At 37.2% G+C, this 27098-nt stretch overlaps 1 protein-coding gene across 1 annotated transcript in view; it reads left to right on the top strand.

Annotated features, from left to right (window-relative positions):
* LOC149553311 (Glycosyl transferase, family 35) overlaps nt 1–27098 on the top strand; it is a 98760-nt gene that overhangs the window by 32396 nt on the left and 39266 nt on the right. Inside the window, exons 4-5 of the mRNA XM_089788773.1 lie at nt 3932–4108; nt 4376–4651. Coding sequence (XP_089644899.1) covers nt 3932–4108; nt 4376–4651 — 453 coding nt within the window. The remainder of the gene's footprint in view (nt 1–3931; nt 4109–4375; nt 4652–27098) is intronic.

Genomic DNA, 27098 nt, shown 5'->3' with positions numbered 1-27098 from the left:
AACATTTATAAGTTTTTAAGAGGGCAGTCACCAAATAGCTATCTAAGTTTGAGATCAAATATTAGTTATCTATGAAGTAATTGAGATAAAAATCTATCAAATCTTTAAAGAGGGAAGTCACCAAATAGTTGTCTAGGTCTAAGATCAAATATTCGCTGTATATGAAGTAATTGAGATCAAGATTTATCCAACAACGATCTAGCTATTGTTAGGAGTTTATGCAAGCAAAATTAATTAAAACTAGAAGCCATTTTGAAGTGTTCCAAAAAAATTCATTGTAATTGAGGCAAGGAGATTTTTAGGGTTAGTTCAATAGTTGATAAAGCTATCAAATCCTATTCCACAATTGTAATGCTTTACATTCCATAGTTGTAATTGATAATTTATATGGGCTAGAATTCAGCAAAAGACTTTTGTTTAGTCGAGCTAAAAGATTAGCAAGCCACTAGTTTTGGCAGCTACAATTTTAATTGGAGAACAATGTTAATGATGAAGTTAAATATAATAGTTCTAATTAAAATTCATACATATATATTTGACTATATTAAAAATAAATATAAATATTATAAATTCTACATTATTTGTAATATATAATTTATTATATAGCTATTAATATATTAGTAGTCAATAATAATTTAAAATTTAAAGCCACTTTATAATATTAATAATACAATATAGGGGTTTGTTGCTTCCCCATTAAAGGCCATCTATAATAGTGCATAATAGCTGTAATGCTAGAATTAATGTATAATAATTATATATTTGATTGCATCATAATCCATGGGGCAAGGTGTGCAGAGAGATTAGATCATATTGAAACTACAATATAGAACAAATTCATTAATTGTCTCGACACTATCCTACATGCTAGTTACAATTTGGGATGATTGAAGCCCTTTGAAATTCGTTTGATGAATGCCATTTCTTCTCCTCTTCTGTTTAGGTTTTTTAGAGGTCAAAAATAAATCCAAAGGGACAAAGTAACTAATTGTTTCCATGCCAATTCCACACTGACTTTGCTTTCATCATAGATCAACCTAGTTCTAAGTGATTTTCTAGGGTTTCAAAATTTGTGCACTGATTTTTTATGTTTTTTTATCATTTTTTAGGGATTTTGATATGATTTTAATGCACTTTAAATGTAAAATGGTCACTGAAGATTGGGTCAATGTTTGGTCTATGATTTTTTTATGAATCAATACTTATTCAGGGAATAAATTGGTTGGCTCTAGGATTCAGGATTAATCGGGGTTTTATTGTAGATTTCCACTTCTATGATGAATGCACCATTCTTCACCTCTCCCTCATAATCTCGACTCTAAATGTTAGCAATAAATGCACCATCCTTCACTTATTCCTCATAATCCATGACTCTAAATATAATTCCACTTTATGGGACACTAAAATTACATTGATCAATGGTAGATTTCTCAAATCCTTATATTCATAAAAATGACGAACAACTTTGTTTGGCCCACAAATCACTTATGGACTTCAATTACTCCTCTAAGAACTTCACCTCTTTTTCCACTAAGGTGCTACATACTTTCTCAAAACTTAGGTCCTTGTACTCTTTTGGGGCCTCATTAATTGCTTTCACCATTTATTGCCAATACAGTGACAAAATATTGAAAGCCAATCCATTTTCGTAGAGACATCTTGCTGTGTTGATTGAAAATTTCTCAAAATTTCTTTTGAAATGCTATTTCTGGTGGTTTTTTTGATCTCCTATTTGTATAGGCCACAATTTTTTTTAATGGGTGGCTCTCTACAGATTGAAGATTTGAACGTGGTGGGAGGGGGCTTCGTTACTTGAGACACTTTATTTAGCAAATAATGATTTAATTTGCTTCTTGCTACTTGATTTTCTTTTTCTTACTCATTAATATGCACTATGATTTTCTCTTGTGGAATCTGTATAGTACTTTTCTCAAGTAACCTTTGATGCCTATTCTTGGAATGTGGCCCAAGTGGGATTTCACTCAATTGTATGATATTGTGTGCTTGTATACGTCAATTGCAAATCCAAATATAACTCGAGTTGTACCTATCAAAATATTTTAGGAGAGAATGTGTTTATATTTTGAGTGTGGTTAGCCCACAATGTTAGAATTGGTTGCCATTGTAATCAAGCAAGCTTTGATGCCTATTCTAGGAATGTGGCCCAAGTGGGATTTCACTTAATTGTATGAGATTGTGTACTTGTATCACATCCATTGCAAATCCAAATATAACACCCACCACTTGGAAGTTGTACCTATCAAAAAAATTTAGGAGAGAATTTGGTTATATTTTGAGTGTGGTTAGCCCACAATGTTAGAATTGGTTGCCATTGTAATCCTTGTGACAAGATCAAAGTCAAGCATGTGCTATAGATTCATTGAAGAATGAAAACAAAACAAGAGTCACTTGGAAAAAAAGAATCGTAGAACAAGACTGAAAACATGAAAAAGATACTTCTTTAGCAAAAATCTTCCTCCATGATCTTCATGGCAACAAATGGGCTCTTTCAAATGCATTGGAATAGCAAACCAACCACTTTGGAACCTTCATTGATCAGTATTAAGTTCTATTTCTGAAATCGCAATCAAGATCAGAAGTTAGGAAAATCTATTAGTTTGTCTTAAGAATGCCTTGGAAATTATCTTTTATTGTTATTGGGATTTTGTAGGCATATATTTAAAGTTAAATTCCAAATAAAGAAAAACTCACAACACTTGATGGGTTTGCTTGCTGGGCATGAAATTCACCCTGGTTTTGCCCAGGTTTATCCTAGACAGATCCACAGTGGAGGAGCAAATCCCTGGATAATGACCCTGCATACTGAATATAGAACAGTGTAAGGCTCTGATTGGACCTGGACCAGCAGCCTTAGGGGGCTGAACTGGTAAAATAGCTTATTGCTTTTACATAAAGAGATGCGTGGCTTGTTTTTGTCAATGTATCACAAAGCGTTAGTTGCTTGTGTATACATGATTGCAAGGGTTTTAGGCATAAGACTTCCCGTGTCTTGCATGGTACTTCTTTTGCCAGAAATGAAGCCAACCCATTTAGTTCTAGATTAGGCAAAGTATTGAGATAAACCATGGCAGCCCAAGAGTGCAAACTGTAAATAGTTGTAGCAGTTATTGGGAAGCAATCACCTGCGATAGGATTGATTCTGAAAAGTAAACTGATTTTGCAAGGAAAATGAAATATTTATCATAGGTTCAACCAAGGTACCCTGCCCCTAATATTTTTGTGTTTTTCTAGTGACTTGTGTGTCCTGGAGGTAGATTGTCCTTTGTGCTGATATCTCTGTAACTTGATTACTTATTGGTTTTACCGAGTCAAAGAAAGCTGACTAATTGCAAGAAATTGTTTTCTAGAAGAATCAGTAGAAACGTTACAGAGACAAAAATAAAAAGAGTAAAAGCTCCATTGTGGTTGTCCATTTTTGATCCCACAGGGACATTTGTTCTAATACTGCCTAAGTCAGACATGTCTTTAGCTTTAACTTTTATGTTTTTTTTAAACAAATGTCTTGCTTTATGCTGATTAATGTTAGTGCATATTACTGATGACATCTTTTCCTTGCATAATCTTTCATGCCTTATTGAGACTTCTTTGACATATTCTATAAGCAACACATATTCTAGTACCTTGTAAAATTCAAAGTGATTCATGCTACACGGTCACATTTTCCCCCTCCCTAGTTTCTTATTATGTCCTCACTGGCTGTCTCATTTGTTGGCCTAGATTTTTAAAATATCTTGACAATAATAACTTGAGTTTGCATTCATTTGATAGCATTTATTCTTATGGGACATTGTAATGAACAAAAGAACCAATTGCTATTCTTGTTTTGGATTCATTTATTTGTTTTTCCATTACTCTTATTTATTCTTCACAAGTTGTTTACTATTATTTTTCCGTATTTTTCTTTATTTAGGAGCCTGATGCAGCTCTTGGAAATGGAGGGTTGGGGAGATTGGCTTCATGCTTTCTAGATTCCTTAGCCACCCTCGATTATCCTGCATGGGGTTATGGACTTCGTTACCACTATGGGCTCTTCCATCAGAATATAACAAAAGATGGTCAGGAGGAAGCAGCAGAAACCTGGTTGGAGGTAATCTCCGTGTAATGGTCATGGGAGTTTTATTATTCACATTTACACTATCTATATTGATGTGTTTCCATCAAGCTCTATTTCAAATTCCAACCAAACAGTTCAAATATTACATGGTGGTGGATGCTGTGAGAAATTCCAGATTCATTACATTTGCATGCATTGTTCTTTCAATAGAAAGATTGGTATAATTTTTTTGTCTCTATGGTTGGAAATGATGTTCAAATTTGAAAAATTTAAATGCTTTTTCTGTTTATTTGTTTGCAGATGGGAAATCCTTGGGAAATCGCCAGGCATGATGTCTCATACCCTGTTAAGTTTTATGGCAAAGTAGAAAGTGGCCCTAATGGAACTAGGCGTTGGGTTGGTGGGGAGGCTGTTAAGGCTGTTGCATATGATGTTCCAATCCCAGGATACAAGACTAAAACAACACTCAGTCTGCGACTATGGTCAACTCAAATCAAAGCAGAAGATTTTGATCTACCTGCTTTTAATGCAGGTGAACACATCAATGCAACGCAGGCTCAGATCAATGCAGCAAAGGTAGGTTAATAGGAACAATCAATACCAGTGGATCAGTCTATTTTGATGATAGTACAAGTCTTCTAATATGGTTTTTTCCACTGTTTCTGAAACTAAATTAATTTTAAAGATGAGTTTTAAATTCTTATTCTAAAATCTATTTAACAATTGATCAGTCTATTTTGAGGATGATAGAAGTTTTCTAAGATTGGTTGAGATGGGAAGAATGTTCTGACATGCTGGTTCAAAAAGTTTGTCATGTCAGCCTTAGCTACTAATTTGTGAGTAGTGCTTCGTGGTTAATTTGTTTATTATATGCATATTATGGTCAATTATATTTATTTGGTAAGAACTTTATATTTTAAATATTTTTTGCACGGCCGTACCTAAGCCATGTATTGAACGGGCGTCAATGAAATGGCGAATCACTGCACTTGATCCCTCAATCTGTATGAGGACTAGCATCTTAAATAATTTCTTACAATAACATCTATCATATTTTTGAATTTGCCTACTAACTCTATGCTTGTATTGACATGAATGCACACCAGAACATAGCAATTTATGAAAGATTCTTTTCCATCTGCAAGGTAAAGACATCTTTATAAATTCTACAGTATAGGCTTATGATGCTCTACAGAAAATGTTTATGATCTATAGGTATCCAGAAAAATATATTCAAATACATTTACTTTAAAGAGAAAACTTTGTATGTTGAAATTCTAAAAGGATTTCTCAGATGCAATATCACATATGTAAATTCTGATGTTATCCTATATTACAAAGTCCAAACTAAAGGGTGCAACGCATACATTATCAATCATGAAATCAAAGCACATTAAAAGTATGAGAAACAATAGACATGCTTTAATACTTATTTCAATGTCATACATGTTCCTCTATATAAACTTCTTAGAAGGGCCATATATGAAGGAAAGGAGGTAGAGAGGGAGAGATGGAGGGTCTATTATAATGTGGAACCATATTCATTTATGCTACACATGACACAAATCAAGAGATTGATGCATACAGGGATTTGAAGAAGCTCAGTTAACATCCTTAAGAGACCAGATGTGTAAATTTTATTGCTGCAGCAAAGGAGGTACAAAAGTCAATAGGAGGATTGGATATTAGTGCTTGACTGACTTAAGTAATGCTGGTATTGGTGGTGCTAGAAATGTTTCTGCCATTAAAACTTGCAGTGACATTACACTGGCCAAGGGACTTGGCGATGATGAAAAAATGTATTCTTGATGACTTCGTCTAGATCATTCATTTTTTGTGGAAATGAAAAATCTATATCAGTGCAGCTGCTACAAAAAAGTAATGAAACTCCTTGGGAAACTGCTTTTCTGGTCGACCACTTAGGCTGCTAGGCTGCACTAGCAATAACTGGCATTGACAACATAGAATGAGAAATGTCCTTGTGGGAGGTCTTACTGCAACTTTATTTCAACCATCTGATTATACACTATCTAGAGATGTACATCTGAACTATGTTTTGCTGGCAAATGAATCTTCCGACTGTTCTATATCAGAGGACAAAGTTGAAGTGGTATATGCAGCTTCAAACTTTTCCTTTCTAATCTATTTGGTGATGAAATTTAACATATAAATCCAAGATTAAAAAATCACTGTCCTCAATCTGAATTTTTTTTTTTGTCACATGTGTTGAATTGATAAGGCATGAACTGAGGATTTCGGCACGCTGACAACACTTACAACTATAAGAGAATCCATCATAACCAACTATTAATAACTGATCTGCCTACAACTTTACATTACCCAACTTGGGTGCCCGCCTTCTCCATGCAAAGGTGTCTCCTGCCACTTGCCCAAGCTGTCATATGTAAGTGTCAAAAATCCTGTCACAGATTTTGTCATCAGTCTATTATAAGATGACACTTGGTAGCTATGTACCATAAATACAAGACTATCAAAGTGGGACTCCTACATCTACATATGCGACATATGTGTCATATAGAAACTTCCAAGTAGGATGCCACCAATCCTATGGATCTAGATGACTATTCATTTATAGACTATTAGTTAGATAAAATAAAAAATAAAAATATCAAACATTCACTATAATCAATGTTAGAATTTGCAATGGTTGAGACACCTTAGAACCAATATTTTCCCACTTGTTGATGACCTGTACAATAGCCCATAGATCAATTGTAGGGGTTGAGAGGTCTGTAGAACTTGGACACCATTTAAACTTCTCTGTGGTTATAGGTTTTGTCAATGCATCTACAACATTTGTCAAAGTGTCAACTTCAACATCCTCCAATTTTACTTTTCCCATCCTCTACTATATTTAAAACAAAATGAAGTTCAACATCGAAATGCTTTGTTTTGGCATAGAAAGTCATATTTTTCTAAGACGCACTTTTGTTTTTGTCATGGATAAAGTGACTACAACTTGTCGCTTGCTCATTCAACTGTTAGCACCATCATACATAGCAAAAACATAACCACAGGTGGATCTCCTGCTGTCACTGTCACCTACCCAATCTGATTTCTCATATCCATGGATACTCATGGAATGGAGAGGTTGAGTAGAATAACCATGAACCCAAGGAATACTCAGAAGTACCCCTTAGATATCTGGACACTCTCTTGACTACACCATGATGCACCCTTCCATGTTGACCATATATCAAGACTCCTACCATGTGGGCAATGTTTGGTCTAGTACAAATCATAGCATATGTAAGAACACCATCAACACACACATATGGTACACTGCCCATGTCCTGAACCTTGGTAGGAGATTTTGGACAATCCTCCACAAATAACTTTGTTCCTAGTGCAAGAGGAACTATTACAGAACTACAAGATGCCTTCTTGAATCCCTACAACATTGAATCGACGTAGCTTAAGAAAAGATTTCTACAGGTTTGTCTCTTTGGATCTCCATTCCAGAATGTACCTAGCTGCACCCCAATCTTTCATTTCAAATTGTGTGGACACTAGAGACTTCAAGTCAAAAATTAAATATCCATTTCAAAACAGTAACATATCACATACATGTAATGCAATAACGAGTATGTGACCAACGTCAATTTTGAAATAAACACAATGATCTGATTTGGACCTTGGAAATCCTTAACATAACACATGTATCAAACTTTTGGTATCATATTTTAGGAGATTGTTTTGGACTACACAAAGACCTTTTTTACTTGCAAACTAGATTTTCTCTATCTTTTACTATAAAATGTTTTGGCGATGACATACAAAACTCCTTCAAATCATTGTGAAGAAATGTTGCATTAGGATCCATTTCCTTAATTTCCCTGTCATTAACTATAACAAGTGATAATAAGGTTCAAATCGATGTCATCTTTACAATGGGAAAGAAATCTCACCATAATCTATTCCCTCAACCTTGGATACGTTTGTCCGACCAATCTTCATGTTTCTTAATGCTACCTTTAGGACCCAATTTTTTCTAGAACACCCATGGACTATGTCCTTCAAGCAAAGATATCATATCCCAAGGATTTTTCTTCTTCAAACATGCCATCTCTTCATTGAGAAGCTTCACTTATGCCCATGGCTTCTCTAACATTCCTAGGCATTATTACAAGGTTTGGACTCGCCTCTTGACAAGTTGATTTTTGACTCAGACTCAAACTTGGTGTCCAAACTCAACAAGGTCTTGATAAATTGAAAAACCCAAGGAATTCAATTTTTTTTAATGATTTAAGGCTTTTTTCATGTATCATTTGAAGCTACTTTGTACGCATAACAAGTTTATATTTTATCAAATAAATATGAATGTGAACTTATGAAGGAAATAAGTTAACCTAATAACACATTAGAAATATAAATAGTATCACTATCAAATGTCTACAGTATTCATGAAATATGAAATCTATGGAATCAAAAGTTCAAAACATATATCAAAATAAAAGCTAGAGCCTAGAAGACTAAGGCTTAGAGTAGCCTATATTAGTGACCAATTGACCCCACAACCTTACTATGTGTAGGCCTAAGATAGGTCATGGAAGATTTGTAGCCATCTTTTCTCCCTTTGTCTGAGGCTCAACCTCAGTGACATCCTCATCTTACTCAAATCCCTCACTCTCAGCCTCAAGGTCCTCTAATGGGTCTCCTCGCGCTTTGGCTTCCTCTACCTTTGCTTTTCAATCCACTTGATCAACCCATTCCAAGTCTTCATCACTGAAGATAAGATCATCAATCTCAATGTTCCACTTTGCCTATGGATCAACCTCCTCTAAAATGATAGGAGATTTGTCGATGCCCAAGATTTGTCCATGAGGAAGGTGAAGTTTGTAATGGAAAAAACAAGATCATTCACACTTTTCACTGCCAACTTGTTGTGCTTTGAGTGTATGTGCTCAAACATACTCCGATTGTGCTCTCATTCTAGAGCACTACATTGCTAGCCCAAGATACAAACTGCAATCCTTTGTAGATTTGGCAATGAAGTACCAAACATTTCCCACCATGCATCTTAAAAAAAGAAAATTTAAAAATCAATTCTATAACATTGACTATATCAATGTAAAATGATAATATAGTTTGTAAGTAGAATCGTAGATTTTTACTTGGCATCAATAGTGTTCCATTTTTCTTCCAAGTCTCCTTGTAAAAACCTATACATTTCTATCTCATAGACTACGTTTGCTCCAATTGTTGAACTAGTTGACATTCTCTCCGTAAAATCATAGAGCCTAGTCCAAACCTCATCATTGGCCTTGAAACTAGGGCTAAATTATGTATAGGCATGTGAAGCAAGTTTTCCATCATTGATTAGTGACATCTCATATGGGATCATATTTAGTGCAATTCCCTACATACAATGATCTAATGACCTATTTCACCCTATCGATACCCTCATAAATGTATCCCATTGTAGGCTTTTCTCCATCAACAATTTGTAGGAGATCAATAAAGAAGCTTTATGAACTACAATCATCGTGGAGTGGAACATTAGGTTTTAAGTTTTACTTTTTAAAATGAACAATGAACATCAACAAGTGTGAACAAAAATGACGAAATAAAATGGAAATGAGGACGAAAAAGAAATTACCTGCACAATCTCCTTGGTCAGTTGCCAAAAGCCACTATCATCAAATACTCGATCAACCATGTCAATGCTTGCATTGCTCTTCACATATGATGATGCAGTCCACTCCTCACTTGTAAACAAGCATTTCAAATTGGCCTTGGATTGAAGTAAGGATTGCAACGTGATAAAATTTGTTGCAAATTGAGTGATCCCTTTATTTGTGAAATTGCTCATAAGGTTGAGGAGCCAAGTATGACTATATATGAATTTAAATACTCTTATTGTACTCTACACATGCTTTTATCTAGGGAAGTTTGCCATGATTCTCCAACATGAGGTCAATGTAATGAGTAGCACAATGGGTCACAAACAAGGTGAGGTGCCTCTTTAGAAGAAGTTTATTTGCAATAACATAATTTGCTGTGTTTTCCGTGACTATATGTACCACATTCTCCTCACTAACCTCCTTCAACACTTCCTCCAATACCTCACAGAGATAATCAACATTTTTTGTTTTCCTTGAAGCATCATTTGATTTCAAAAACATTGTAGCACCTAAGGAGAAAAAAAGCACTTTAGTACAATCAAAAATTAAAATCTTAATCACTAAATCAATAATTTACTACTAGTAAGTACAAGTTCTACACTTACTTGATGAGGAAACATAGAATTTTACCAGTATTCTACTTTGTCGGTCCAACCATCAGTCATGATGGTCCAACCATTAGTCATTTTGGTCCAACCATCAGTCATGATGGTGCAACCATTCCTTCATACCTCACACTGCTTGGCAATTGTGACTTTGACATTAACCACCTTTTGGGTCAAAATAGGAGCTATTAGCTCCTCATTATTAGGGGCATAAAATCTTGACCACAAATAGAAGTAATATCTTTTGCAATTTTCCAATAAGGAGACCGAGAACAAATTAAATAAACAGAATAAATATACTGTTATGTTTTACTTCCAATTTTAAAAATTAATATAATCAATGTGGCATACTCATGAGTCCTGAAAGCAAGAAAATCAAGAGATAAAAATTAAAATAATAACAAGTACCTTGCTACATTAAATGAAAGGTTGTTGTAGAATAAAAAATCTCCAAGTATAGATGCATTATTGGCAGAGTACTTCCGAGTTACAAAAACTGGCCAAGTCTTCTGGCTTGACAAGTTTTCACAACTTTAACTGGTGTTGAAATTAGTGCCAAAATATTATCAAGTTTCAAAAGAACACTAAAAAAATTCTGCCTTGGGAAAAATCCTCTTCACTGAGGGAAACAACCCAACCCATAAAACATGTGAATTTTATTAATGTAGAAAGAATTACATTGTTCCAGGATTTAGATCTTCAAATCTTATTCAATAGAGGATTGAAGTTGAGAAGAAGTTTAGTAACCAAGCTTTCCTTCCACATACTAACAGAACAAGCAGCGAAGAAAATATTTTCAGGGAATAGAATATCTGATTACATGCAAGACTCTAGGAGAAAAGTACTTCAACATATTACTGAATAACATATATCACACAAACTGTGATATTCTATTATCTATGATACAAATACCAAAATACCCAGAAAATCACTTGGAGTCATCACCTTCCTTACGGCTCATACCAGGAGCATTCGAAAATTGCAATCAGGTTCTTTGGCTGTTGAAGGTTATTGTAATTTTGGAAAATGTTGTTAAAATTGTTGTTTCAACTCTAGCTAATAAAGTGTGGTGAATTTTGGGAGTGTGTTATTTTGCAACATTGTTCCTTTTCTTTCATTTATTTCGGGAACAATATTTCAAAGTATATATCAGAAAACTATCAAACATAGAAAAATCAGTTTGTGCACCAATATTATAGTTTGGGTCTAGTTGGGGGTTTTTACAGTGGTATCAAAGCGGTTTCTTGCCAACTTGCAGGAATTGGGCTCAGTTTTTATTTTGTTCGGTGCTGACTTCAAAGATTTTCAGATCTGATTTCTAGAGTAACCAACATTTTCTTCAGCTTTGGACAGACATGGGACTGGCAGTTCTAGAAGTTGGTGGAGTAATGAGGAAGTTAGCGTGGAAATGAATGCTTTGTAGGAGAGTTTGGAGAAACTGAAGCTTCATTAATAGAGGTTGGCGGAGAGCTTGTCGGATCCAGTGACAGTTGAGAGGGCAGTGAGGTATATGGTTTCCGCCTTTAGAAGGCCGACATCGAGGTTGTAGGGAAGGAGGCTTGAGTTTTACTCGACAGGTGTCCATGATGCTGATGTACCTATATTTAGTACGACACCTACTAGTCCTATCTGCCCGCAGTGTTGATGATGGACTTATTTCATAGGGACATGTGGATGTGCTCCTGATGGATAGCAACACTGAGCTTCAGTAGGTTGAGGCTCCCAAGGTAGTCGCTACGGTTAGTTTAGAGGCAGTTGATGATGTAGTTGCCACTGACTTTTCAGACTCACGGGAGGAGGGAGTCATTATTGGCGACTTATGTCAGCTACTGTAGTGTTGCTCCAATACAGGAGGTAGTTGCTTCCTTAGGTGGGACTGAGGCACGTATGGAGTCACCCAACTATGATGTTGGTGATATAGGTGTTACAACGAAGTCGGGAGATGAGGATGCAGATGGTATGGACAGATCTGACAATACTATGAGCTGCACTAAGTATCATATCCCTTATCAGATATTGGATAATGACTCCGAGGAGGTTTTTGATGAGTCCTAGTATCGATGTTTACATGATTTTACGTTTGAGGTGGAAGCTGAGACATGCGAGGAGATTGATATTGCAAGGGCTTCCATTTCTTTGGGTGAGGAGTTGTGCGTGGATGATGGCACACGAATGAGTAATCTTGTGGTGGGCAATTCTAATTTAATTTCCTATCACAGTGCAGTTTGTGAGACAAAGAGATTGCATAGGAGTTGGGGGTTACAGAGACATCATGTGACCAGTCAGTTGAAGGTGAGTGATAGTGACATTTCTTCAGCTCTTGGGCATCATCATGCTGTCCGTTAGATACTAGCTACATCTGGTTAGGGTGCTCCTATGTCTGATGAGCGTGGTGATAGTACTCTTTGTCTAGCAAAGGTTCATGCACTTTGAGAGGCTGTTAGGATCTTGAAGCATAATTACTCACGGCTAGTTGCTGACCGAGATTACCTTCTGGAGTGGGGTAGCACCTATCATGAGACATTGTTAGAGAAAGAGGAGGTAGTTGCACTCATATATAATAGACAATAATTGCTGGGAGTTATGTTGAAGCTGAATTCATTACGACAGAAGGGAATTATGTATTCCTAAGGTTTGCAAATGGTGGAGTCAGCTGCAAATGGTCATTAGAGGTGACATCTACATCATTATCTTCGTTACAAGTTCCAATTACTGTTTAGAATTGTATTCAGATTATTGGCAAGGTTGTTCATCATCTCAAAATTAATAAATTGACAAGCCTTGTTTTGGAAAGGTTTATACTTTTGCAATTTATGGTCTCGATAGTTATATATTTCAAAGAACCAAAAGAACAGATATATGATAAAAAATTAGTAAACTTTGAAACAATAATTTGTTCATCAAGATTTGGATTGGGACCCAGCTTGGGGTTTTTACAGTGGTATCTTTACTGTTGACGACCAAATGCCCAGCCACCCATTGCACTGCCAAAAATAGAAACTACTAAAAATAGACTTACTAAAAATAGTAAATCCATAATTGAGATCCCCAAAAGGTCCTATCAGCTCATGACGGTCGCTATGGTGAACTTACTTGGCCAACTGCAGGAACTTGCTAAAAATGGGGACATTACAATGGTGTAAAAACCCTTACTTTCCTTTCACGAATTTGCTGGTTTGAAAGTGAGAAATATTTTTCTTGTTTCCAATTACATCAGAATATATACTTTTGTATATTTGTTTTATGCAAATAGATACATAAGGGAAACAAGAAATAACTTTGCCAAGAAAACACTGCTTTCAGAATTTGCAAAATTACGTATGCTAATTAGACAAGTCTGAATATTAAATTGCTTCCACTAATTAAATACAATTTCACAAAATGAGAACCTGTTGTATTTGCCAATGTCAACCTCCAAATAGGCTAGTATTATCGAATTAATCTTGTGTTGAAAGTATGTTGCAAAGTCTAAAGACTAGCTCATGTCCAAAGCCCAAATGCTAAATTAGAAGCCTCAATGATGCTGCGGCCAGTCAGGAGGTCTCAAAATATTGCTGGTGTGCCAAACAACCCTCTAGGGAAAACACAGTTGATTTTGTATGTAAAGACGACCCTTTCAAACCCAACGCAAACCCCACATGGCACCAACAAACTTGAATGCAAGCCCTTAATTTTGCTCCCAGGGATGAAGGTGAAGTATCCACACGGCTAGCAACTAAAGCAAAGCTCCAATACTAATGCTGTCTAACTCCTTGGCTGCTGAATTTGACTCAGAACTCTATTCAAATACTTGCAATGTAAAACGCTGCCTTCGAATGCAATTTGGCAGTCCTCTATTATCAAACTCGTCTTTCCTCAGCTTGCAATCACCAAAAGTAAGGCAATTTGATTTACTTCACTAATCAAGTCAATAACCAAACATTCAATCTCCAAGCTACAGAATACACCGTAGGAGATTGTGCAAATGTTATACCTCAGTAACGTATTGCAATATTTCTTAGAACAATTCTCAGAAATCCTTAGCCGGATAATAGAAATGTATTTTCAAGATTATTCTCCTTAGCTACAGACAATAGGAGAATGTTGGCCAATTGTATACTGCAGCACAATTGCCAAGAACTTCTTAGATGAGACCCTTATACTTCAGCAAGGGTTCACAAGTCAAAAATCAGGAAAAAGCCACAAACACACAAAAAGAAAATATACATTCAAACGTGATTTTCCCAATGAAATGAGCTCTCATTTATAATCTTTCGTTGGCCAAAGTTTCCTAAAAATTCACTTCAGAAATTGTGGAAGTTTCTCAAAAGAACTCAACACTAGAAACTTTCCAACACACTTTTTAGAAATATCACTTAATGTCATTATTATAATAATGCAACCTAATAATTAATAGATAATTAAGAGCTCATGCAATTATTAACTTAATTTACTGCAAGTGACGACCAACTGCCAAAGCCATCCTTTGCACTGTAAAAAATAGACCTACTAAAAGTAGTAAATCTATAGTTGGGACCCCCAAAACACCTTGTCAGCTCACGAGGGTCGCTATGATGAGCTAACTCCATCAACTACGTAGACTTGCCAAAAACGAGGACATTACAGTCCTCCCTCCCCAAGATTGCTTGTCCTCAAGCAATCCAACATCATACAAAAACCTCCACCGGGATCCCATAAGAAGGAAGTGATGTCCCTGTTCTTATTGAACCAATAGAATGCCAATACCATCAACAAAACCAATAACATTACCTACAATATAACACCGAACACTTGTGCGAAAGTGTCACCTGTAGTAAGATCCATAGAAGGTCCCTATATTTCCTTTGCACTTACCCAGTCATTTCACCAATCATCAGATGTAGGAACACACAATCTCTGCACAACATACGAATCCTGCACAAATTTGAAGTAGTATGGACTCCCCATAAAATATACCTCACTAGAATCCTGAACATCTCTAGTGACCCTTGTAACAGATGAAACCATAGGGGAACTAGGTGCAGTATGTGGTTCTCTGTCGCTCTCAACAAATGCACTCATGTCCATTGTATCCACAATGCCCACATCCTCATTAGAACATGCCACTGTATGAAACTGAATTGTGTTTGTGGGTGGTGTAAATTGAGCCCAACTCCACTTAGGTGAGTGATCATTGTCAACTTCAAAATCAATAACATGCGTACTATCAACAACACACACCTGAACATCTAATATACTATTGCTAAGTGCCTCACTAGATGGCTCATTTATCACAGAAGTAGTTGTAGATATGTCAATATCATTGCACACACTTACCTCCATTACTACTGCATCCTTAGGCAAAGAAGGACGCCCTTTGCAAGTATAATATCTTCCTGGAATGAATCTCCTGTTACCATCCATGTCACTATACCAATCACAAAATTAATTTGGCAATCTTAGAAGTAAGCACCGACCAAAATGATAACTGATCCCAATTCCTGCAGGCTAGCAGGAAACTGCTCTAATACCATTGTAAAAGCCCTTGGTTTTTCCTCTGCAAATGTTAGACAGCCAATTAACTAATTCCACTGTTTTATTTTATTTGAACTATATCTCTCTGAATTCTTCATATTGCATATTAACACAATGGAGAACACAATGACCATAAAAACAACTCCAAAATTATTTAAATTTATTGAAATGGAAAGACGAGTTCTTATGAGCAAAGTTATTATCAAATTACAATATTTCGCAAGAACCTACTTGCTGAATATGTTTGCAATTGCCTCCAATTAGCAAGGACGTCTAGAATGCATTCACATGGCTTCAATATTTGGCTGCTGCCACCTGCAATTTTTTGAATACAACCAGACTTCACACCCAATATCCGAATGGTGAATTTAAATCCCAATTACAACAATGGAATTATAAAGGACGTCTGATGTCAATGTCACTTCACAAGTTACCCACGTGATTGCAAAAGATTTACTTGGCCACTTGCTAGCCATATTTCAATGTCTCCAATCACCTGCAATACAAACCCCCCAATACCACACATATTTCCATGACACTTCTAGCTATCACAATAACCAGTTCTATCCCTCCTTAATTGCTAAACAATAACAATTAATTAACCTCCAGGATGTTTGTCCCCTTAGCCACAGTGAACACAGTAGGAGAATCCAACAAATATCAAATCCACTATACTTCAGCAGTGGAATGAAAACCCTTCTCAGATACAGAGATGAACAGTAGAGAAGTTGGGTAAACTTAGCTATACCTCAGTAGCTAAATTGCAAAAAGAATTTCCACCCTTATACATCAGCAAGGGCATACAGTTAAGAATCTAGGAAAAAGCCACAAAGACACAAAATCAAATATATAACCAAGCATGTATTTCCCAATAGAATGAGCTCTCATTTATAAGCTTTCGTTTGCAAAAGTTTCCATAAAACTCCACTTCAAAAATCATGGAAGTTTCCCAAAAGAACTCAACACTAGAAACTTTCCAACTTGCCTTTTAGAAATATCACTTAAAGTCATTATTATAATAATGCAACTCAATAATTAAATAATAGCTTATGCAATTATTAACCCGATTAACTGCAAGTGACGACCCACTACCAAGCCATCCACTGTGCTGCCGAAAATAGCAACTGCCCATAATAGGCTTACTAAAAATAGTAAGTAATCAACTGAGACCCCCAAAACACCCTGTCAGCTCATGAGGGTCGCTATGATGAGCTAACTCAATCAACTGCACAGACTAGCCAAAAACGGGGACATTACATTCATCCCTCTTTTGCACACACAAATTCATATGCTAAATTTCATAATGGGTAATGCAGATAAACTTGTTAAATCTCATTCATGGGTAACACATCTAGATACATATGCTAAGTCTTATACTTGGGCTATGCATAACAATTTGCTAAAGTCCCATATATAGGTAACACATTCAAACACAACATGCTAAGTCCCATACACGAGTAACGCAATCTTTACACAGGCCCATGCCATGGTGATACGATGGATGTTGATCTATGGATGGAACTTTGGTGGGTTAAGTAGCGAGTTACCACCCCATTAGACTATTTTAATGCCATCTTTTGCAGCAACTCTCTTGGTGGTTCATAGGGTGGGTACTCTACTGGGCTAGGCAATCACTTTTGTTTTTCTCTTTTGCTTTCATACTAGTAGAGATAGATCCAAAAACTATGTTATTAATGGTGTTGCTCTTGTATTTCTTATGTCATCATTTATGCTCTTGTAATGGCTTTCCAAATATGATATAGTGGGTGAGATGTTTCTACAGCTTAGGTCCCTCTCATTGGTTGATTTGGGTTTGTTTTAAGTAATAACCTCTTTGATGTATCTTTACCTTTTGTCTTTCTTCACATCCTCGTGCATGAATGTGGAGTTAGGACCCTTGGTCTTGGGGGGTTGTTCTCTTTGACTAAGTGATGTTCTCTTTGACTAAGTGATGTTCTATCTCGTTGCGATTCGTCGGATTCTTCTTCTTATCTTCCTCTTCTCTCTGGTTTACTGCAAGCTTGGGTTGATCCACACTTTCGCTAAAGTGGGGGCTAAATGTACAGTCAAAAATTTGAAGCACTCCAATTTAATGAATGTTTAGCACCTATTTAAAGCAAGATCATCATGTTCTCCCCCTCTCTCATTTCTTTCTCCTTTTTCCGTCCTTCCTCCTAGGTGGAGTTTGGGTAAAACCTAATAGATCCTCTTTAAAGCTCCTATTTTCATGGTGGTAAGCTCGAGGTAGAATCTATTTTTCGTAGGTCCTTCCTTTCCATCCACCTTTCCACTTGGAATCCAATCCTGGCACTGAAGTAGAGTTTCCTCGAAATTTGGGCACGATTCTGGATTCTAGGACCTATTTTGGGGTTCCTAGATTGCCCTAGGGGTTTGTGCACCTAGCAATTAGGGATACACTGCGCCCTTGATTGGGCCCTATTTTGGTCCTTTTTCTCTGAGTCCCGTGTTTTAGACAGTTAGGTACAAACTCCTATGATAGTCGGCCTGCAGGAGTTAGTTGATTCCGAGCCACAAGTTCAAGCATTCTAGGCATTCAAGCTATCTCTCCAATTGAAGATCAAGGATTCATGCATTCAAGCTATTAAAGGAGTTTATGCTTTCTACGTAGCTTTCACTTACATCTAGTCTTGAGCATAGCTACTCTCAAGGGGTCCCCTCTTTAGACTTAGCCATTGTTCTTGCCGTGTTGGACATTGCTCCTCTTGCAAGTTTTCCACCTTCTCTACATACTACTGACCGAGATTGCGGAGGAGGGCAATATGCTTGAGTGAGAGCTCTAACATAGTAGCTTTTTGTGTGTTTTCCTATTGTGATGTGCTTCCTCTATATTGTGCGTGCTATATGTTTGTTTAGATTTCTTTAGATGCCCCTTGTTTCTTTGTTGGTGTTCGGTGATAAAGGAATTGAAATGTTGTATCATTCTTCCATTTGTATCTAATTTCTTCTATATGTTGTTATATATCATGTTGTACATGTGTCAGTGTTTGTAACTATATCCTTGTGTTTGCTTGGATTTGCCACATGGTAACTCTTACACGTCTTTCTTCCATTGTGTTGTAGTTCTACTTCCATTGGGGAATGATGATATTTCATACTCGATATAATACTTATATTATCATATGATGATACCGTCTCCTAAGTTAGCAGATCCCTTTGTGCTCTCTATATCGTATGTGATTATTTCCCTTGATTTCTCTTCTCTTGGGGACATTTCATAGTGGAAATGTCTCATAGTGGATGTACGTATACTTCGTTAAAGCCATTGCTCCTGTTAAAAGTGTTAGCAATGACTTTAATGTGGGGGCGTATGCTTTGCTCATTTTTTCTTACAATCACAGAGTAGTAAATAGGGATTTTGAGTATGGCTTAGAGTACGTTAGCCTTGGATACTTGGTATGATTTCTAGGTTATTCTCAAATCTATGCATTGCTAAATCTTATATATGGGTAATGCATAAGAATTTGTTAAATCTCATATATAAGTAACACATTCAATCACAACATGCAAAACCCATACACGGGTTACACATTTTTTTTCTTCTGTGATTCACAATGAGATGTACATTTTTCATTTACAAATTAATCACACCCCGTCCCTCTCTAGTTTTTGAGTCAGTAATTTCTCTCTTATTATGATCTTGGAGTTAGCAAAGACTCAATCCCTTAGGGGCTTGATGGATTCTTTGTCCTCTTGATCATGATGAGATTATCCTATGTCTTGTGCTCTACTTTACCAATAATTTGGATTGAGTCTACACTCTCACTAAAGTGGGAGCTAATTGTACTGTCTTAAATTGGAAGCACTTTAATTTAATGATGGTTTAACACCTATTTAATGCGAGATCATAATCTATTTGCATCTCTCCTCCTTCTTCCCCTTTCTTCTTATTTCTCCTATTTAATTTAGGTATGACCTAATAGATCATCTTTAATGCTCTTATTTTCATGGGTTAAAGATTGAGGTAGGATCTAATCACCTAGGTCCTCCCTTTCTTTAATCCAGTCACTCAAAATCTATTTTCCGCACCATAACAGTCTTATTTCTAAGTCTGCACTTGATTTCTCGGGATCTGAGACTCGTTTTAGCTACCCAAGGGAATCTCGAGGGTTCTTGATGCAGTGCAAGGTAGGAGAATCTCTAAAGGAGATGTCCTAGCCCCCAGCAAATAACTACATAGCGAAAACAGAATAACAATGCAAGATCTGATACCAAATCACAACTCTTTATTCATAAAATAATTGTTTACATGCAATGTGTCAAGTTGTAAGGCCTTCCCGATTACAGCCAAATGCCGGTTACAGCCAAATACAAAGCAATTACAATAATAGTTCTGCAAGATCCCTTAAGATCCAACCCAAACACTAGCTAGTCCAGATCCACACTTTGGTAGAAACCTCCAAGGAAGATCCAACTGGTATTTGCAAGCCCACCTAACAATCTCCTTGTTTCTAAACCACAGCCACTAGCTCTTCTCACAAACTCGCAACTCCAAAACAATCTTGCTGTAAACTGCCTCACATTCGGCGCTCTATCTGCAGACTTAGGAAAACTCACTCCTCTGCTTCCTCCTCTCCAAGCTTCTACTAATAAGAGATCACACCTTGAAGCTTGATTACAAATTCTCATATGCCATGCATAAATAGGAACTTACCACCCGAGATGTTACAAACACAACCAATGTGGGATAAAAAGGTAAATAAAAATAGCTTACAACAAATATTTAATTCCCACCCAAATACAACTAAACACCATCATGTGGCCCAACAAATATTAAATGCATGATTTAAGGAAATGTCCACAAACTTCTAGAATTCCACCTACACACCTCGATAAATGGAATGACAACCATTTTAATTTATTTTTCTATTTACGCCACCTATCTTAAAAATAGAAATTCCTCTTTTCATCCTTTTTTCTATTTTTTTTTTAAATTTTATTTTTCCTCTAATTTTTGCCACTCTCCTATTTTTTTTTTTTAACTCTTTAGTTTCTAATGCAAGATGCTCCTGCATCAGACTCCCTAGGTAGATAGAAAAATGTGTCCCACACTTTGATGCCAAAAGAAAGATCTACAACCATCTTCATCTTTACCAAAGGTTTCCACTTCAACAGGGACAAGAAAACCAACATGCAAACCATCCTCTTCTGTATCACTCTGTTAAACACCAAAATCTCAACCATCAAATCAGCATGCTCACTGCCAAGAACAAACTGAACATAATGCTTCATCAATAAACCCTCATCCACATCAATAGTTAGTGAATCCACACCAGCAACAACAAACTCCATATCGACAGCAATATGTAGATCTCCATCAACACATTCCAAACTCACAACACCAGCGGTCTCATTGCTCACAACAAGATGCTCTGCAACATACAAGTCACCACCACCAACAACCGGATCATCCACGATCTAGTGCTTTGCAATCTCCATGTCAGACTCAACCAACTGACCATGAAAACCAATCTCCATCCCAGCATCAACAAGATTAGGAATATCCTCAGCAACAGCCTCCAGTTGCTCTGCAGGTTTTGTATCAGGCTACACAAATTGATCAACAAAATTTACCTCTTCCACCTCGACCTTGTTATGCCATCTTCTCTCTTGAACAAGTCTTCAATAGACTCCAACTCCAGTAGCATACAACCTCCTATTTCTCATCTCTTTTTGAAAAAGTAGCATCCACAATAGCGTGCACCCAAGCTATTGTCTCATTAATCCTTCTCTCCACTATATCACAAAGATTCGCAATCATCTCAAGGTCCAATCCTCTTGAAGCCATCTTCCAAGATCTTTAGAAACCCTTTGCAACAAATTGCCAATAGATCAATTTTCCCGAACAAGATCAACCTTCCATCTTCGCAACCATAAATCCATTTGCATGTCCTTCCAAGGTCCTGGTGCAAACTGCTCCAACTTTGGTGCTCGGTCTACACCCTCACGAACAACCTTCACTTTGATACCACTTACGTAGTGCAAGGCAAGAGAATCCCCAAAGGAGATGTCCTAGCCCCCAACAAATAACCACATAGTCGAAACAGAGTAACAATGCAAGATCTGATACCAAATCACAACTCTTTATTCATAAAATAACTATTTACATGCAATGTGCCGGGCTGTAAGGCCTTCTTGATTACGGCCAAATACAAAGCAATTACAATAACAGTTCTACAAGATCCCTCAAGATCCAACCCAAACACTAGCTAGTCCAAATCCACACTCTGGTAGAAACCTCCAAGGAAGATCCAACTGGTATTCGCAAGCCCACCTAGCAATCTCCTTGCTTCTAAACCACAACTACTAGCTCTTCTCACAAACTCGCAACTCCACCACAATCCTGTTGTAAGCTGCCTCACATTCGGTGCTCTGTCTACAGACTTCGAAAAACTTGCTCCTCTACTTCCTCCTCCTCTCCAAGCTTCTACTAAGAAGAGATCACACCTTGAAGCTTGATTACAAATGCTCATATGCCATGCTTAAATAGGAACTTACCACCCAAGATGTTACAAATACAACCAATGTGGGATAAAAGGTAAATACAAATACCTTACAACAAATATTTAATTCCCACCCAAATACAACTAAGCAACACCATGTGGCCCAGCAAATATTAAATGCATGATTTAAGGAAATGTCCACAAACTTCTAGAATTCCACCTACACACCTTGATAAATGGAATGAAAACCATTTTTATTTATTTTTATATTTACGCCACCTATGCATCTTAAAAATAGAAATTTCTCTTTTTCTCCTTTTTTCTATTTTTTTAAAATTTTATTTTTCCTCTAATTTTCATCACTTTCTCTCCTCTAGTTTTTTTTTTTCTCTCTTTAGTTTCCAATGCAAGATGCTCTTGCATCAATTCTGGGTCCTGGTTAGTAGGGACATAGTGCGTCCCTGCTAGACGAATCAGGAATGCAATGCAGCCTTGCTTGGGCCCTATTTTATGTCCGTTTCTCGGGTCCCATGTCCAGATTGATCTAGGGTGTTAACTTCATGCTAAGCTGGCTTGCGGAAGAAACTTAATTCCGACCCCTTTATAAACCCATCCATTTGCTTCATTTTGCATCTATCTATCAAGCATCTAAGCATTCATACACATTCAAGCTCAAGTTCTCAAGCATTCAAGTTTTCAAGCACTCAAGCATTCAAGCAATTCCCCCATTGAAGATCAAGGATTTAAGCATTCAAGCAATTGAAAAAGTTTATCTAACATTCACAATCTCTCTCAATACATTCAAGGTCCTTTGTTACATCTTCTAAATTCTTCTTGATCTGAGTCGATTCATGAAGTGAGCTCATTCAATTCGACTTGAGAGATCCTACTATTGTAAGGGAAATTTGTGCGTTTACTTTATATTTCAGCATTTCAATTGAAGGTTAATTCCTAAAAAGAAAACATCATTTTTTTTGTAGGTTGTAGATCTCAGTAAGGCAAACAGGATGTGGATTTAGATACCCTTTTTGTGGAACTTTGGAAACGTGAAATCAGATTCAGGTTCAATTATTTCTGGTCAGGGCCATATTTCTTCTTTGCTTAAGAAAAAGTCGTCCTTGCTAAGAAAAGTCTACTTTGCCAGACAACCAAATGATTTCTAGATTTTTTTTAAGCTTGTAGTTTCAGGTGTGGGTTTCAAATTATTCACCAATTAGAGTTGTGTAGACATAAAAAAATCAGATTCATTCTTAAGGTGAGTCTTTTAATTACCTTCTTTACTTGAGCATATTAACTTCTTACCTCTAGGGTTTTAAGGACTTTTGCATCCTTTCATTAATTCTATAACCGCTAGATCTTGGCTTATATTAGTGCTCCTTTATCAATTGGTTAGCACTAGTCTTCCTAGATCTAATCACCGTAGAATTGGGATTAAAAGGATCAATTTCCTTGATTCTCCTTTGAGGTTTTAGGGTTATGTGATTAACTTAGGTTTATTTCCCTTGATCAACATTTTCCCTTAAACATTTAGTAACTAGGATTTCCTAACACATTAATAGAAAAAGCCAAGAATAAAAGATTTCTAGAAAATAGAATATTCGATTACATGCAAGACTCTAAGAGAAAAATACTTAAACAAATTATTGAATAACATATATCACACAAACTGCGATACTCTATCATTTATGATATGAATACCAAAATATCTAAAAAATTATTGTGATGAGATAAGATAAGATAAGATTATAATATTAATGTCCAACAAAAGACCACAAAGGGTCTATGGGATTGAGAGCTACAACCAATAGGCTAACAGCAACAAGAGCACCAAATGGTGTCTGAGAAAAGCGAAAGAAGAACAAGAGAGGAGAAAGAGAGAGAGGCCCAAACAAAGACTAGGAGTCTTTCCTTGGCAAAAAGAAGGCAGTCACAGAAGGATAAGACTATGAGTAGGTAGGAGCCCTAGACTATTTCAATGAACTCGTAGAAGAATGTCACTGACGTAGATAACCGTTGTGGGGCTTGACAGATCTAGAATGACCAGTAGAGCTGAAAGAACTAGATGACCTTTTCACACCACTTAAAGGAGATAAGGGTGTGAAAAAGGCAGTAATGAGCTGATTGGAAGTATGCCGGTGAGGAAGTAAAGACTACAGAGTGCTAGCGCGGAGCAAAGTGACCTCTTGAAGATAAAGAGCAAGACATCGCTGGTCATAATAATGGAAGAAGGCTGAGAGAGAACATCAGCCGTGGAACAAACAATGAATTCTCCCTTTGATCTCAAAATAAATAAGGCATCGAAAGATAAAGTGAGTCTCTATCTCAATCTCGTCAAGAGTACACAATTTACAAATACGTTCCTCTTTGTCAATATGATGATCAGTCTGAGCCCGAAGGAGATGAGAACCAGCTTTGAATGACCCTAGAGAGATACGTAGGGCATGACACCACCGTTGAGAAAGATAACTAGGACGAACAATGATCCCATCCCTAATCTCCAAAAAATGCTTTGCATAGAAGGTCATCCTTGGGCATAAACCACCATGGGGGTTTGTCCAAGTAGCAGTAATGTATTGTCTGTAGATATCAAGTCTGACATGCTCATTCAACTCCTACCGAAATGGGAGGAGATGAACAAGAGCGTTCAAAGAGAACTGATAAGGAGGAAGATGATCAATATCAATACCAATCGAGCTGAGCAAAGAGGATGCCTGAGCAAACTAGCAACGAGCCTGAGAACTAGTATCAAAACTCGCAATAGCAATAGAAGAGCAATAAGCCAGATAGGAGTATCTATCACGTTCACTAGCAAAATCTGTAAAACGACGAAGGCGATGAAGGAACCAAATCAAATAAAAAATGGCGGCAAGACTGAAAGGATGAACACCAAACTCAGCAAAAATAATACTATGAGGAGTGAACTTGTGACACTTGATGATGTGCCAAAGAAGCAAAGTCTGAACCCTCTCAATCAAGGCCCAATCCGAACCAAGCAGAGAAGGTCCCAAAACTAGAGAACCATAAAGAACAGTCGACCGAACAAGGGAGTCCAAGAGGGATAGCTTGGAAGACGTGTCCTAAAAATGATGTCTGAAACACTGTTTCTCAAGCATAGCAAGAGAACCCATACCCTTACTAACTCTAGACTGAATAGCAAGCCTCAAACTGAAACGGGGCCCGAAAAACTTCACTCCAAGATACAAATAAGACGAAGTAATCTTAATCTCCTGTCCCTAAAAATAGAAGTGAAGATGAGATGTCTTGAGGCAATTAAAAACCATAACACAAGTCTTACTCAAGTTAACTGTAAGCTGTCTTTGAACACAAAAAGAAGCCAAACCATCAAGGAGTCTCTGTAAACTCTCTAGAGAAGAAGCAAGAAGAATCACATCGTCCGCAAAAAGAAGAATGGAGATCAAGACCTTGTGTAAGTAGCAACCGTCTCCTGGGAGCGAGGATTTCAAAAAGAAATCCTCAAGCTCATCAATGTACAAACCGAATAAAGTGGGGGAGAGAGGACATCCCTGCTTAACACCAATTGTGCTATGGATTGGAGTAGAGAAACCATTAGGAGCTCTAAATCTACCCACCATTGTCTCATATAATCTCATAATAGCAGTAAGCAACAATGCAGAAATCCCAATCTCCCGAAGCCTCTGAAATAAAGCCATCCTGGGAATAGAGTCAAAAGCCTTGCGAAAATCAACAAAGCAGCAGTACACTTTCTCCGATCTGTGTCTAGCCTCCTCAACAATAGCACGTAAAGTAAAAACATGATCCATTGTCTGATAGTCAACTTGGAAACCAGCCTGACCTCTGGCTTTGCAACTTTTCCTATCCAACTCTCTAGATAATATAGCATTAAGGGTTGTGACATATAGCTTGGCAAATGTGTGTCCAATCATAATGGTCCTATAATTCCCAAGGTTAGAAACAGAGCCGGTCTTATGAATTGGGTAAATCAGGTTCTTGGACCAGGAAACTGAAAACTGAAAACCTAGTGTAGATCACCTTATTGAAGAGAATAAATAGATAGGGGCCTAGAATTGAGGCACCGATCTTGAAGAGTTCAACCTGGAACCCCTCCTCACCCACCACTCTATCGCATCTCATAGATCTAATGGCCTTGTAAATGTGAGAAGGGGTGAACAGGTGGGAGAAGGGAGGCGGAAAGGGATGAATAAAAGGCTGCCGAGGAATATCATAAAGAGCTGTGGTGTGAGAGGTTAGGGAGCGAAAGTCAAGAGTGGAAGGAGTACATCGAGGAAAACGGGTGCACCAGAACAACTAGGGATTATGAATTGACTAGGAGCAAAGGGATTTACACTGGGAAGAAGTGAAGGAACGTTTCTTGCAGCGAAGAAAACGAAGATAAGAAAACCGAAGGTGAGTGAGGTTGGCGGAGTGAGTCTCAAAAGCGACACAAAAAGTGCGATGGAAGGCTTTACAATCATCATCAAACCATTGGTTCATAGGGAAAGTGTTACGACATTTGCGACGAAGGGAGGAAGACAGACGGTGAGGTATGGAAATGATAGTGGACTTCCAAATAGCCAAAGTAAGCATCTCAAACATGGAGGAAGCCTCACATGAATCAACAAAGCCATTAGGACTAAGGAGTCTAGAAAGATGGAAGGAAAACAACTCACTGTCACCATGAATAAAACAGAAGCGAGCGGGGGGTCGGGCAGCAGAAGAGACGAGATGAGGTGATAGAAGGCAAGGCGAGGAATGCGGAGAAACACGAATGCAAATACTAAGAAGAGCATGGTTCGCAAGAGGGAGGTGTAGAATGGTGAAACTGTGAATGAAGGAGACA

This window comes from Cupressus sempervirens, chromosome 6, assembly GCF_028749045.1.
Source record: "Cupressus sempervirens isolate cs-2001-9-10 chromosome 6, ASM2874904v1, whole genome shotgun sequence".
Classification (NCBI taxonomy): domain Eukaryota; kingdom Viridiplantae; phylum Streptophyta; class Pinopsida; order Cupressales; family Cupressaceae; genus Cupressus; species Cupressus sempervirens.
This window is presented reverse-complemented; position numbering and strand designations above follow the sequence as displayed.